This window comes from Salmo trutta, chromosome 2 (genome assembly GCF_901001165.1).
Source record: "Salmo trutta chromosome 2, fSalTru1.1, whole genome shotgun sequence".
NCBI lineage: Eukaryota > Metazoa > Chordata > Actinopteri > Salmoniformes > Salmonidae > Salmo > Salmo trutta.
Window position 1 is genome coordinate 24,653,114 of NC_042958.1, and position 15,922 is coordinate 24,669,035.

Genomic DNA, 15,922 nt, shown 5'->3' on the forward strand with positions numbered 1-15,922 from the left:
AGAATGCCGACAACATTTTATTTAATCAATTTTAGAATAAGGCTGTAACGTAACAACATTTGGAAAAGGTCTAGGGGTCTGAATACTTTCTGTATATGTATCAAATGTAATTAATCAAATGTATATTCACAGCTGGAGATTTGGTACAGGCAGGCATATTATGATGCATCTTTTGAAAGTAAGCAAATGTTTTCATTCATTGTAAAGTACCTGGGACAGGGAGCCCATTATTGCGTTAAAATTGTGTTACTGCAACTAACATTAAAATGTTTACTTTGAGCAATATGAAAACTATATCAAGGTCAGTTAATTAAAATACAGAGAAATCACACCAAAAATTTGATTTTCAATGCTGTGTAAAACATTTTATTTGAGAATCAAATTGATATCAAAGCATTATAAGGAGTTTTTCACTTACAAAACAATATACTTGAATTTGAACAATAGTGCAGATTAGAGAAATACATTCAAGAAGGGTCATGGGTTAACTTAGCTGAATTGTTTTAGACAAACTTTTAACAACATTACAAACACATGAACTATGAACAAAAGCTCGGCAGGTTTGTGCTTTGTGACATCAGGGTATATATTCATTTACATTCAACCAATAAAAAGTCTCTTTACGAAGATTAAATACAGAAATGTAAAACAAAAAAGCACTGTGCATGAAGCATTTAAGATTTCTAACAATAAAAAACAACTAAATAAATAGTAATGAAATAGTACAATAAACTTTTTATTTGTATTTTTTATCCCTCTTATAGAACAGTAATATATGCTGGTTAGTTTCTTTGTAAAATGTAATTTAAGATAGAGCTCTCTATGCAAGCCCTAGTCTCTACAAAATAATGCCTATACATTGCTATATGTGCAGGCCTGAGACTCCACATGTCATTCAAGATAAACCTCTGGGGGCATTTTGTCTGATAAATCTTCAAATAACAGATCTTCAATGAGAGTGTTTAAAACAATTTAAAAGCGAATGCCATACAACCATAAGCATTGTGTTTTGATATGGCATATTTTATTGAAAATAAACATATTAATTACTGTGGAATGTTATGTACAGTAGCTGGTTATAATAGGCATAAATAACATGTCTCTATAGGGCGTGTATGTACAGTATGCTGTACTGTTACTGACGTGTATGTACAGTATGCTGTACTGTTACTGACTCGACTTAATTCCATACATTTCCTTAAAGTAGTTTAGCTCATCCATGAGCTTCTTGTTCTGGGCCTCCAGCATGGTGAGGCGAGTCTCCAGACAGCGAATATACTCTCTCTTCCTCCGCCGGCACTCTTTGGCTGCCTGCCTGCAACAAGGAAAAGCAACAGGGGCTCCTCATAATACTCACTGTACTCGCGCCACAACTGGCCAGATACTGTAAATGTTGTATGACGACAGTACGGAACATGTCTTCTAAACAAGTGGATCGGGAAAAGAGGTGTTGTTCTTTTATATTTTGGTGTGTGAGAGCAGATGCTGGACATCGAGTCAAAGCGGATTCTCCAAGATACCCTTACAGTTATCTGTAAACTGTTACTGCGGCGCACACCCTCAAGCCATTAGCAGTCTGTGGTCATTCAACTTTGTGGCAATAGATGTCTTTAAGCGCTTTTAGTTCCTCAATGAGAGTCCTGTTTTGATTTTCGAGCACAGCCACCCGATTCTCAAGACATTTTACATATTCCTTCTTCTTTCGGCGACACTCGCGGGCAGCCTCCCTGGAAGCAACAACACACAGCCTCTGTGAAAAGACTGGTAGCTACAGACAAAGATACCGAGGCCCTACGTCCATAACAAGAAAGGCTTACATCCAGTATTTTAACAATCACTCACAGTAAGTTTCAGTCAAGACTGATAATGGTAACGAACTTAAGCAATAACACCACCACAAATCAACATGCAGGAGACTACATTTGCCTATGCAGAATTGTGACATAATACTACATGCAACAGCAGAGTTAGTCTTTAGTGACAAACATTCATGTGAAAGCACGACAAAGCACAGAAATGCACAACAAGCATGTCCGTGTGTGTTCTGAGGCAAATGGTGGCACTCGAAAAATGCAGGCCAAGAATGCAGTATGCAGCACATGCATGTTAATAAGTAGCATTTATGAATGAAAAAAATCATGTTATTAGCATTTTTATGATTATCTGTTCCATCATGATTAGCCAACATTCTCATGCAGGACCCGCATCGATCATAAGGCTGTTTAGTACACACATCAAAAATTACTATAGTGTATACCATGGTAAGAATACTATAGTATTCACTGTAGTGTTTTTGCAGACGTCACTGTAGTATTCACTGTAGTGTTTTTGGACTGTAGTATACTATAGTATTTATTGTAGTGTTTTTGTGGACTGTAGTATTTAATGTATTTTTGGGGGACTGTAGTATAGTGTAGTATTTACTGTAGGGTTTTTGCGCACTCCAGCATACTGTAGCATTTACTTTAGTGTTTTTGTTTTATTATCTTTTACATAAAAGTGGGGGACTTTCTCCTTGAGGAAACCTACTGGAGAAATACTAAAAGGGTAAATGCTCCATAACCTGTAGGTATATAGGTATGTAACCATAGGGAACACAATACATGGTCTATATTTGGCACGGGTGGCACAAATTAGAATATGGGGAATTGACAGTGTACATGCAAATTAAATACTGTAGTTTAAAAAAGGTCTTGTTTTTGTGGACTGCAGTGTTTTTGCTGACAATTCTGTATTATTTACTACAGTGTTTTTTTGGTGGATAGTACCGTATTATTTACTATAGTATTCTACAGTATACTACAAAAATCTATACTAAGGACTACACATGATCGAGGGATACTACAGTGTGTGGTATAGTATTCTACAGTATACTACATAATTCTATAGTAAGTACAGTAGTATTCAATAGTAAACTGTAGTATTTCTTTTAATGTGGGTGTAGTCTACCTGTTCTTCATGAGGCGGAGTTGTCTCTTGCGTGTGGTCTCGTCAGCCACGTGTGGGGGGCTGTGCAGGGAGCCTGGGGAGCCAGCCATCACAACGCCCTGGGGCAGGCTGGAGGTGGGAGTGCAGATCTGGTAGCCTGACATGTCACCAGTGGAAGCTGACAGAAACACAGAAATGGGGAACACTTCTTAGAGCACTACCATTTGTATTAGCTGCTAACTTGCTGAACAGAAGGCATCCACCGCCTTAAAAGTACATAAAGGTAAGTTGTCTAATTAATTCAGTGACTAAAAGGTATGGAATAATACGTCGGTGGATTAAGCAATAAGGTTCTGATGTCATCCGATTCCTATGGGTGAGTGGTGACGTGAGAGAGGATAGGATCGCTACACAGACAGGCTCTACAGAGATCTGAACAATATAAAATGCCTAGGAATTTAACTATTTAAATTTAAAATGTTAGTTTCAATTCCATCCAAAATCAGTCAGAGAACAAAGTACATTGTTTTGTAGAAGCAAACCATTTGATGAAGCACTGAGAGAGTGTTATTGCCATCTCTATGTACAGTAGCCTACTTCTCTTTAAATAAACTTTCTCTGTGCCACGGGAGCTGCCTGCATATCATTGCATATGGTGATTCATTTGGTAACGTCTTGCTCTCGCAAAAGGAACTGCTGGTAATCACAACATGACTGGGACTGACGTCAATGTCCATCTTATTTGCCGGTTAGCATTTACATTTCCCTGCTGGGGTCCTGTTCCAGGAAAACAAGTGACGTCAGCCACTGTGTGTGTGCTTTGAGTGGGCAGAGCATCGAAGCATTTCACAGAGAGGGAGAGAAGAGAGGGTGGGATGGACGGACAGAGCGCACAGGGAAACACTGAAAATATTCATATTCGTATTCCAATCGTATTCAGCGTGTTGCAATCTGCTTTTTATTTCACAAGACTGATATTTCCCAGGCTGTTATGCAGTTTTATAAAAGTCAAACCAAGACATTCAAGGATACTTATGTTAAATGACATGTAATTCTAATGTATTTGCTTTGAGAAGAAAATAAATCCTAAGCAATACAACAACTGTGTCATATCTTAAAAACCTCAGCTCTCAGGATATCAACACATTTTCAATACCTTTATTACTTCATGGTGAGTTCAATACCTTTATAGTACATTTTCCTTCTTTTTATTAGCTAATGTCTGTAGACAACTGTGATATTATTATCATACAATAACAATCTTCTACAGTTAAGAGTCAAAATTCATCATTAATCCAAAAAGCAGAGGCTACGCAGGCTGTACAGTATTAGCGTAGCACAAAGGCAGAAGGGTTCCTCTACAGTTACCATTTTCTCTTTAACTTTCTCATGAAGTAAAAGATTAAAGTGAACATACCTGACTCAGTCTCATCCCCAGCAACAGCCATATCTGTTCTTAAGAGGTCCAAAAGAAACCCTTTATCTCAGCTCTCTAACAGAAATGTTTCCAAAACCACCAGCTATGTGTGTAATCACAATTAAGGGCATTGACATCACTATGACATCATTTGCCTCCTGATGTCAATGATGACATGCATTGCTCTATGAGTCCTCCCCCTACACGTTGCTTCTCAAACGTTTTTCAAGATTATTTGTCGCTTTTTGAAACATTGGATGTGAATGATATAATACACTAACATAAACAACTGACAAAAACACATGACAGCACTCTAGTTAATACTACTTAAATACTTAATAGACTGCTGTAAACATAATTTCTGTACAATGTGATTTCTATGTAATGCTCAAATTATGACATTCCAGTTGAATGACTTTTCTCACTTAATTTGAAGTGTCCAAGCTTTAATAATAATAATAAAATACATTTTTAAAGCGCTTTTCATTATACAGAATAATCTCTAAGTGCATAAAATCTATATTTTTTTACCAAATAGAAAAAGAAATTGACACAACTAGACAGGGCAACTGACACAAAGAACCCAGCTGACACTATAAGAGACAAGGACACCAAGGAGCACAGCTATCAACAGAAAGCCTTCCTAAAGAGAAAGGTCTTTAGGCCCGTTTTAAAGGAGCCCAGAGTCTGTTGTGCTTTCAGGTGGTCCGGGAGTGCATTCCGGAGGTTTGGGGCGGTCGAGCTGAATGCCCGATCCCCCAAGTAGCGGAATTTGGTCCTGGGGGGTGTGGAAGAGCAGAATATTGCTTGACCTGAGGGTGCGGGTGGGGTTATGGAGGGAGAGCAGTTCTTTGAGATAAGGAGGGGCATTGCCATGAATACACTGGAAAGACTGCAAGAGGGTTTTGAATTCAATCCGGAATGAGACAGGGAGCCAGTGCAGAGATTCCAGGATGGGGCTGATGTGACGGTGATTCTGCACTTTCATCAAGATCCTGGCAGTGCTGTTCTGGATGTATTGGCGCTTCTGGAGACTCCTGCCAGGGATCCCGATGAAGAGTACTATGCAGTAGTACAGCCTTGATGACTAATTTAAAGGTCCAGTGCAGTCAATAACGTGATTTTCCTGGGTTTTATATATATTTCCACACAATGTGGTTGGAATAATACTGTGAAATTGTGAAAATTATGATAATGTCCTTTTTGGGGCAGCAGGCAGCCTAGTGGTTAGAGCGTTGAGCCAGTAACCGAAAGGTCGCTGGATCGAATCCCTGAGCTGACAAGGAAAAATCTGTCGTTCTGCCCCTGAACAAGGCAGTTAACACACTGTTCCCCGGTAGGCCGTCATTGTAAAATAAGAATTTGTTCTTAACTGACTTGCCTAGTTAAATAAATGTTAAATTTCAAAAATGAAACAGAATTTGTGTAAGGGCTGTTTGAAAAGACTGCCTGAAATTTCTGCCTGTTTTGGTGGGATGGAGTTTTGGCCTTCCATGGTGACATCACCATATGGAAAGTGAGTCATTATGAAAGAGTTCCAAACCACTCTGGCAATAACAGCTAATTTTCAGTTTTCCCCTTAATTGGGGAGGACGGGCTAGTGGTAATGGCTGGAGTGGAATGGTATGAAATACATCAAACCCATGGTTTCCATCTGTTTGATGCCATTCCATTTCATCCGTTCCAGCCATCCTCCCCTCAGCAGCCTCCACTGGACCACTCCCAGACAGTCCTAGCACAATTCTTGCTTGAGAAGCTATTTTAGTTTATTTTTGACCATTTCAATTCTTGCTAAGAAGGTTTATAAAAAGAAAAAAAATGTTGGTAAACATCACAGCAAGGTAATTATATGCTAGAAATGATTTGACATAGAGATAAAAACGTCTGCATTGGACCTTTAACAACAGCTGGTTAGTGTTTTCACTGGAATTTGTTTGCAGTGGTGGCAAGGGTCGTAGAGGCCTACAATTCTTTGGGGTTGTACAACTGTGATTTGGGTTGAACGACTGTGAGAGGGTCAGTTCCGGTGACTTTTTAAAAGGACATTCTACTCCAAAATGAATGAAAATTAAATGATGCTGAGAACAACTAAAATATAATTTCAGAATTAAGGCCAATCACATATTGGTCCATATTATCAGAAAGGTGTGCTATTTAGCAATAAGCACAATCCCCTGTAGCCCAACTGATGCAGCATAGTCAGTGGCTATAAATAAATAGGCTGAAGCAGAGGGTTTTCCATCTGCATTTACCCCATTGGGCAAATCATTACCTAGTCTTAGATCACAAACAGTAAACCCCCCTGGAGGTCGCCCCTATAGAATTAGGCATTAGAATACCAGAATGGACATTAACCTTCTTATGGCGGGAGAAAGGTAAGCCATTTTGGTCAAGGCGTTGGTCAAAAATGGTTTGCCAGTTCTGTGATAAGACACTGCGTAAAATAATTTATTTGAAGATTGTATCTGCACTGTATGTTTGTTAGCTAGCTAGCCATACAGTTTTAGAGGTATGACTCCATGAACTTTTCAATTAACTGCCAATATACCAACATTCCATTCAAACAATTGAACTTTTTTCCGCTTCCATGAAACTCGACCAAAACAATGGAAATGCATAGAAAAGTGTGGGGGAAAGATGCTGTGGGGGTAAGATCCCTAACCTAATCTGCCCCCCAGTAAAATTAGCCTACATTTAGGCCTTGTTATATGTGTATTTTAACACTATGTTGAAATAAAAATTGGAGTATAACGCTTGTATGGATGTCAACCCCAATACATATTGATGTCATCATCAATCAACTGCATTAAGAGTTAAAAATAACTTTGACTACCACCACCAATTTCTGTATGCTAGCTATGCTACCAGCTTATACGAAGCCACTTCTTCTAAACCTGAAAAGGGGACAACTTCTAAATGTTATGCAGCGAAACCAAATACACTGAGTGTACAAAACATTAAGAACACCTGCTCTTTCCATGACAGACTGATCAGGTGAAAGCTATGATCCCTTGATGTCACTTGTTAAATCCACTTCAATCAGTGTAGATGAAGGGGAGACAGGTTAAAGAATAATTTTTAAGCCTTGAGACATGGATTGTGTATGTGTGTTATTCAAAGGATGAATGGGCAAGACAAAATATGTAAGTGCCTTTGAAAAGGGGTATGGTAGTAGGGGCCAGGTGCACCGGTTTGCGTCCAGAAATGCAACACTGCTGGGTTTTTAACACTCAACAGTTTCCCATGTTTATCAAAAGCGGTGCACCACCCAAAGGACATCCAGCCAACTTGACAACTATGGGAAGCATTGGAGTCAACATGGGCCAACATTCCTATGGAACGCTTTTGACACCTTGTAGAGTCTGAGGGCCAAATGGGTGGGGTGCATATCAATATTAGGAAGGTGTTCTTAATGTTTTGTGCACTCAGTGTATATCCAAATCAAACTTTAGTAACCACATTGTGAGCATGTTACAATACATCAACCATGACGAATTTCACAAATATCCACTTTGTTAGATATGTTGAATGTTCACCTATCCAGCGTCCTTCTATCCCCCACGGTCTGCGCTCCACCTCTTTAACGGCATCTACGCAGTCAATCCACAGCCTTAGACAAGTTGTAAATGCAACAAGTACTGATATTGTATTATACAACAGCACGCTCAGCTTACCAAGAAAACAAAAATGTAGACATTTATGGTCTGTTGACATATTTTAGAGGCTATTTATACAGAAAATTCATATAAAACCCCAAGTAAAATGTATTTATGACTATATGACAATATTTTCTATTTTAACAAAAATATTTATATTACACAATTTCTGATAAGTGACACCTTTGTTATATTTTTCTTGCATAAGTAAAATCAAGATTATGCCTCTAGTGCCATTCATTCCAATTATATAGACTGGTTTGGATTTCTCCATGACCAATATGGCTGCCATTTTCACCCCATTCAGGAGGGTTTATGACATAGCCCTTTTAGTAATTTAATAGGATTATATTTATTATTTTTATAAGCTGACCAACTAAATAGGTAAACTATTCTACTATGGGGTTGTCTGATTTTGCTGTTGGTTACTCGTGTTATTGGTTGAGGAAAATAGAACGTGGACAACAATTTATGAGATATCGTTGTAGGCAAAATTCGCATAACCAATGGTACTGGGGCTCATCCCCACCTGGCTCTCGTTTAGATCATAGGTGCCGTACTCAGCCCAGGCGGGCTCTGGCCCAATTTAACCCCTGCTAATAATCCAATCTAATCCAACTGATGGCAGACCTTGATGGTGAGGGACTAGAGCATTTACCTTTTACCATCACCTTGTTGCCTTGCATATAGAACTGCTGAGTGCCATCTCCTGACTGTTGGGAATACTGGACGATGGCTGCAGCAGACTGGGGGTTTCCAGAGTTGGACATGGTCAGAGGCTGCAGGGCCTGTAGACCCCTAGGTAGAGCACTGGTCAGCTGGATGGCACCATCCTGAGTAAAGGCAACTGAGGACAACAAACGAATAGGGGTTAAATTGGGCCAGGGCCTGCATTTACCCCATAGGTAATGATTGGCCCAATGAGGTAAATGCAGATCGGCAACTATCTGCTTCAGCTAATTTATTTATAGCCAGTGACTACGCTGCATCAGTTGGGCTACTAAAGGTGATCATGCTTATTGCTAAATAGCACACCTCCCTGATAATATGGACCAATATGTTATTGTGTATCCTTGTCCACAACAGTTGTTGCGCGATCTCTAATATTAAGGAAGTCTCTAGGTTCTGGTTGCCCGAGTTCTCATGATAAACTGTAGACCACACTATTTACCAAGAGTTTATCTATATTTTTCGTAGCTGTCTATTTACCATCATCTCTACTCTACATACGAGACGCATGCAAAGCTCTCCTTCGCCCTCCATTTGGCAAATCTGACCATAACTCCATCCTCTTAATTCCTGTTTACAAGAAAAACTCAAAACATGAAGTACCAGCGATGCAATCAATACATAAGTCTTCCGATGAAGTTACAGGACTGTTTCACTAGCACAAGTTGGAATTTGTTCCGTGATTCATCCGATGGCATTGAGGAGTTTAACGTATCAGTCACTGGCTTCATTAATAAAGCCCTGTTTCCACTGGCACTTAAAAGGAGGGCCAATTAGGGCCAAATTCGAGCTGGGTCAATGAAAACCCGGGTCAGCGCAGCCCAGTTTCACAACTGGTGCCAGCTCAAATGGAATTCGGGCTGGTAACACCATTTCTATTGAACCACCAAGCTGATCACTGCTGGATGCTGACAACGTTTAGCTAGCTCATCTGGGCTTGTTGCTGTTAGCTAGCACATGGACAAACAGTACTGCAGTAGTCAGACATGACACAAATTACCACCATAGCTGGATCCATTCATTTTTGCACGACACAATATAATTGTATGAGAACAGTCAGCTCTCGAATGCTAGCTACCTAACGTTAGCATGCAAGTCAAAGTTGAAACAAGCTAGTTAGCTAACGTGAGCTAGCAGGAATTTTAGCTGGCCAGGTCGTATGAAAAGCTAGGTAGCTACATCATGCTGTATTAAACCTGTCATCTGGTTTGCTTGGTTAACTAGCTAGCTAATACCCAATGCAATGGCAAGCAAGGTAGAAATTAAGCTAGCTAGCTAGCTAGCCCGTTATGCTAGCGACAACGCTAACCTTTTACCGACTTCAAAGTGCCAATGGAAACGGGGCTTGAGTGCATGGACGACATAGTCCACACAGTGACCGTACAAACATATCCTAACCAGAAGCCATGGATTACAGGCAACATCCACACTGAGCTAAAGACTAGAGCTGCCGCTTTCAAGGAGCAGAACACAAATCCGGACGCTTATAAAAAACAATCCTGCTACGGCGTCCGACGAACCATCAAACAGGCAAAGTGTCAATACAGGACTTAGATCGGATCTTACTACACTGGCTCTGATGCTTGTCGGATATGGCAGGGCTTGCAAACTATCATGGATTACAAAGGGAAACCCAGACACGAGCTGCCAAGTGACGCGAGCCTAACAGACAAGCTAAATCCCTTCTATACTTGCATCGAGGCAAGCAACACCGAAACATGCATGAGAGCACCAGCTGTTCCGGACAACTGTGTGATCACGCTCTCTGTAGCAGATTTGAGTAAGACCTATAAAAACAGGTCAACATTCAGACAGATTACAAGGACACGTACTCGGAGCATGTGATGACCCAACAACAAGTGTCTTCACTGACATTTTCAACCTCTTCCTGACCCATGTTTCAAGCAGACCACCATAGTCCCTGTGCCCAAGAACACCAAGGTAACCTGTCTAAATGACTAGGTTGTGTTATTATTGTGTAGCACTCACATCCGTAGCCATGAAATGCTTTGAAAGGCTGCACATCAAAACCATCATCGCAGACACCCTGGACCCACTCCAATTTGCATACTGCCCCAACAGATCCACAGATGACACAATCTCTATTGCACTCTACACTACCCTTTCCCACCTGGACAAAATGAACACCTACGTGAGAATGCTGTTCATTGACTACAGCTCAGCATTCAACACTATAGTGCACTCCAAGCTCATCACTAAGCTAAGGACCCTGGGATTGAACACCTCCCTCTGCAATTGGATACTGGACTTTGAAGGTCGCCTGCAGGTGGTGATTATAGGCAACAACACATCCACTACGCTGACCCTCAACATGGGGGGCCCTCAGGGGTGTGTGCTTAGCCCCCTCCCTGTACTCCCTGTTCACCCACGACTACATGGCCGCACACAACTCCAACATCATCATTAAGTTGACGACATGACGGTGGTAGGCCTGATCACCGACGACAATGAGACAGCCTACAGGGAGGAGGTCAGAGACCTGCCAGTGTGGTGCCAGGACAACAACCTCTCCTTTAACGTCAGCTGAGTGTAGACTACAGGAAACAGAGGGCCGAGTTTGCCCCCATTCACATCGACGGGGCTATAGTGGAGACGGTCGAGAGCTTCAAGTTCTTTGGTTTCCATATCACTAAGGACCTATTATGGTCCAAACGGTACTGGACCGCAAAGTCTGGGACCAAAAGGCTCCTGAACAGCTTCTACCCCAATGCCATAAGACTGCTGAACAGTTAATTAAACGACTACCCGGATTTTCTGCTTTTCACCCCCTACCTACATGTACTTCAATCAATCACCTAATCAAACCTATATGTACACAGTATTACCTTAATCATTCGGGGTGGCAGGTAGCCTAGTGGTTAGAGCGTTGGACTTGTAACGGAAAGGTTGCAAGATCGGATCCCCGAGCTGACACGGTAAACATCTGTCGTTCTGCCCCTGAACAAGGCAGTTAACCCACTGTTCCTAGGCTGTCATTGAAAATAAGAATTTGTTCTTAACTGAGTTGCCTAGTTAAATAATAGGTTAAAAAAATTAAATGTAACACTCCAACTACCTCGTACACTGTACTGGTACTCCATGTACATAGCCTTTTTATTGTGTTACTATTTTATTTTTATCCATTTGTTAATTTTTTTACTTTTAACTACATTGTTGGGAATTGGCTTGTCATAAGTAAGTAAGCATTTCATGGTAAAGTCTACACTTGTTTTATTTGGTGCATGTGACATTTCATTTGATATGGACCAATATGTTACTGGGCTTAATTATGGAGGGGGAAATTATATTTGTCAGCATACATTTTTTTCCATTCATTTTGGAGTAGAATGTCCTTTTAGAAAGTCACCAGAACCTCTACATTAAATGTTTTTGGGGCCTCATGACCTTTGACATCACTGATAAATAAATCCAGGGGGAAAAAACTCAACAAAGTTATGCCCACATGTTTTAAAATGAAAAGGCACTGGACAGGATTGTCATCATTTGAGCATAACACAGACATCACATGCGATTTGGTTATGCAGAAATGGTGTAAACAGCTGCCAATTACATCAGTTTATTAATTAAGAGCGTGTAGTATGCGGTCTTGTCCTTTCACATAACCAAATCAACTATGGACTATCAGAGACTGAGATGTGTCAAATACATCTGGATTTTTAAATAAACATTTATTTTGAAACACATGTCCCTTCCAGTGAGACTTACTGAACTGGCCATGGTTTGTCTGATAAATAGAGGCTGGCATGCCGGGCCCTGGTGGGACACTGCAAGGCGCTACCTCTTCTTTTATCTCTTCAACTTTTGGACCTGCTGGATCTGAAGACACTTTTCTGAGGAGAAAAACAAATTTGCAAAGATGACTGTGAAATAAATGTATTGCAGCTCTATTATTCTAAACTTTAATTTAAAGACCTGTATGGCTGTCTTCTGGAGGGAAGCTCTCTCCTGTTGTGTGCATTAGAAACATCTTCGTTTGAGTTTCTGTCCTCTGATTTTGCTCTCCTTGTTGCTACCTGGGAAATGAAATCTTCCATTAACAGTTGATATGTCTGACTTATATGCAAGTCTACAGCATCACAGTCATCTGGAGACTATGCTTAGGGATGATGGACATCTGCAGATCATAACACTTTGAGGAACGTCTATCTCAATTTTAAATACCTGCGCTAGTGATGATAGCGAACCACTGCTGCCATGCTCCTGCATTTGACAGGCATTGCTTGCCATGATAATCGTCCTATAAAGAACAAAAAGGTGGGCAAATTAATTGTTGGCTAATTAACGTTAGTTGTCATACTACTACCTCTGCCAATTGCTAACGTTACTGTGTTGGAACAAAACTTTGCACTGTGCGGCTGCACATCCTGGCTTTGGGTCACCAATGCCAGAACACTGTGCCTAAGCGTAACTACATTACAAACTCTTGTCTTGACCGTGACTGTGTGTTAGCAAGGTTCACAATAACCAACCATATTGTTTCCACTTTCAAGCTATCTTCTCCATTGGCATGCTCAAGGTGGTAGTGGTAGCTAAAGCTAGCAACCTAACGTTTCAGTTAGGCCACTGGATGTTACATTATTAGATTGGGTACAGTCGCTAGCTAAGTAACAAGCTGAATAAGCAGTAGTTAGCTATTTGCTAAGTTAGCTAGGTAGCTAGCTGGGTAGTATCGTTTTTTTCCGCTAACTTACCAATAGATAGCGAATGTAGCCACTGATTCGCGTTAAAAATCACTGATTACGCCGCGAATGGATGGTCTGAGAACCAATGCACACGTAACACCACGTCAGCTCTGATGCAGCTGAAATCTGCGAGGAACTCAATGGCGTCCAAACCAAATTCGAAAAGTACTGCGAATATAAATTACTTTAGCTTTTAGGTGCGTTGTTGGCTAATATGTGGCTAACTACCTCAAAATTAATATCAACAAATATCGCAGTCGATTAGAGTTCATGGAAATTTTAACCGTATTTATTTAAAAATCATAATAGATCGTACGCGCGCGATGCATATCATTTCAAGTGTTTTTGATTGGACAGAGCCAACTTTCTTATTGGAACGTTGAACTCCTGCCGCCAAATCCCCATCCCAGTCAAAATGCTCACCCGGTCTACCCTGTAAACACCCATTCAGTGACTGTTGCACAAGCATCCATTCACATGGTCCAGATCTTGAGATTGTCTGATCCGGAAAGCTCATCACCATTCAGGTCTGTGTTGCTTTGTTACCACTTGTCCATAGCTACTGTAGCTAAGCCTACTACTTGTAGCAGAGTATCGATCGACACGTCAATTAATAAGAGTAGCGAGCGACATCTGGTGGTTTTAGGTCAGTAAATCGACCCCTTTGGCTGCAGACAGACTTCTCACCAACACAACACTACCAAATATTTGTATAAGTATATGTGAGAGATTGTTACATGAGATTACAATTTATATCTAACTTTGAAACTAAAGTACATATGTTATTCAGTCTAGTTGTAATTGAATGTTGTTTATGTGCTAAGAGTATGTTATGTTCATTTTCAACATTTTGGGCAGACAGTTCCTAAATTGTAGATGCATCTCTGGATCTCCTAATTTAATAATTATGTGCCTCTAGGCAAATACATTACATTGACACAGTGTAAAAACAAATATATGTGTATTTCGTGTAAATGTAATATGATATGAATAGTATTCGTGACACAGCACTGCCTCGCGTTCCTTATTGCTTTTATAAAACTGTTACCAACATATTAAAATAACATTGAATTACATATTTTCATTAAAAGTTATTTTGATGAGTCAATTCATACAATTTCATTCTTTCACCAGAAAATATAGTCCGGACAAAAATCTGGTTGTTTGTTCTTTTGGTCATGTTGCTACAGACGCGAAGGCAGTAATGAATTATTTTTTGCATCGTTGCTATGCAAAATGATTTGTCACAGATAGAACAATGAGTCAGATATTTCACCGGATGTATACATGTGAAGCATCCGGTTGGCGTTTCCACTCACTACCAAATATGGTGATGAGAGGAAGCCCAGTGGCCGGCAGTAGGAGAAGATGGATTTTGGCCGACATTCTGCAAATTTTCTCATCGATGAAACATTTGATCTCCAATTTTATGTTTCCAAAACTAGAATCTGTACCAAACAGAGTGGACTGCGTTTTGTAGACTTTACCCTTTGAAAAAGTTTCAAAAAAAGGATGCAAATAAATGCTAGAACGAATCAATCTAACTAGCTCTGCCAACCTCCTTGCTTGTTCTGCCCACTATGATGAATTTGCTCCCATTGGAAACGACAGGCTCTGGTCTATCTTGGGTTAGTTATAAAATTATTTGGACTGGTCGTCCGTTCTAAACAAAATGGTTGCTATGCAGGCTGGATAAAGTTATTGTCACTCGCTAGCTAGTCAATCACGTCAAACAATGAACCTGGAATGACAGTACACTAGCTACATTTTCGTTTGTTTTAGCTTTTTTCTATTGACAATTACTTGGATATTTCCATGATATTGACGTGATGGCTCAGAAAAAGTTGTCTTGTCTCCTCTGGGCGCTGTTCACTCTATGTATGGTACTAAGAGATATTAACCCCAGCTGTACCAAACTAAATGTTAGACTGGAAGCAAGGGGAAATTATGTGCGAGTTGAGATCAATTCAAGAGTTGATTCTGACAGCAACATGAAATTGATATTCTCATTGAAGGCGCAGTGATACTTTTTAGATGGAACTGTTAGCAGGCATAGGTGTGTATTTAATGACCAATAGAGCACGGCTTGGAACGCTGCTCGTCCAATCAGCATCCAGGAGCCAAACAACAAGTTTTATACAGTAATACAGTGTGACACAGTCAATATTCAAGACCACTTGAATGACACACAACTTTTTAAGTAGACTGGTTCTTAAACCCTTCCAATCATACTAATAACATACTAGTAATAGCCTACCGTATATATTTTAGTATTCCTACTTCACATCTTGCATTTGTACATTTGAAGAAATGTACATTAGTTTTCATACGCATTTTTGCTCTACCTTACAGCTCCCAAACGGGTACCCGTAGTTTGTGCCGACACCATTAGAAAATAGGGATGTTTTTGCCTTACAATCTTGTTTTTTTTTTACAAGTGTTTGACTCGACACCCTCTGTAATTGTGGCTTTTATTAGATATACATGTT

General features: G+C 40.2%; 1 protein-coding gene across 9 annotated transcripts; it reads right to left on the minus strand.

Annotated features, from left to right (window-relative positions):
- Nucleotides 1-338: 338 nt before the first annotated feature.
- LOC115153640 (cAMP-responsive element modulator-like) lies at nt 339-15,904 on the minus strand. 9 transcript variants are annotated; one of them, XR_003867723.1, is made up of 8 exons: nt 15,691-15,904; nt 12,913-12,988; nt 12,664-12,764; nt 12,457-12,581; nt 8,660-8,848; nt 2,950-3,106; nt 1,527-1,727; nt 1,234-1,315 (listed from the first exon to the last, which is right to left on the minus strand). XR_003867723.1 is itself a non-coding variant. In XM_029699277.1 (7 exons), exons 1-7 carry the CDS (start codon nt 15,765-15,767, stop codon nt 1,168-1,170), a joined length of 873 nt encoding a protein of 290 aa, XP_029555137.1. In that variant the 5' UTR covers nt 15,768-15,904; the 3' UTR covers nt 339-1,167. The 9 variants fall into 9 exon arrangements, 8 of the variants coding, with proteins under 8 accessions (XP_029555137.1, XP_029555141.1, XP_029555146.1 ...); XM_029699277.1 differs by lacking the exon at nt 1,527-1,727 and having other exon boundaries at nt 339-1,315; XM_029699281.1 differs by having other exon boundaries at nt 339-1,727.
- Nucleotides 15,905-15,922: the final 18 nt, after the last annotated feature.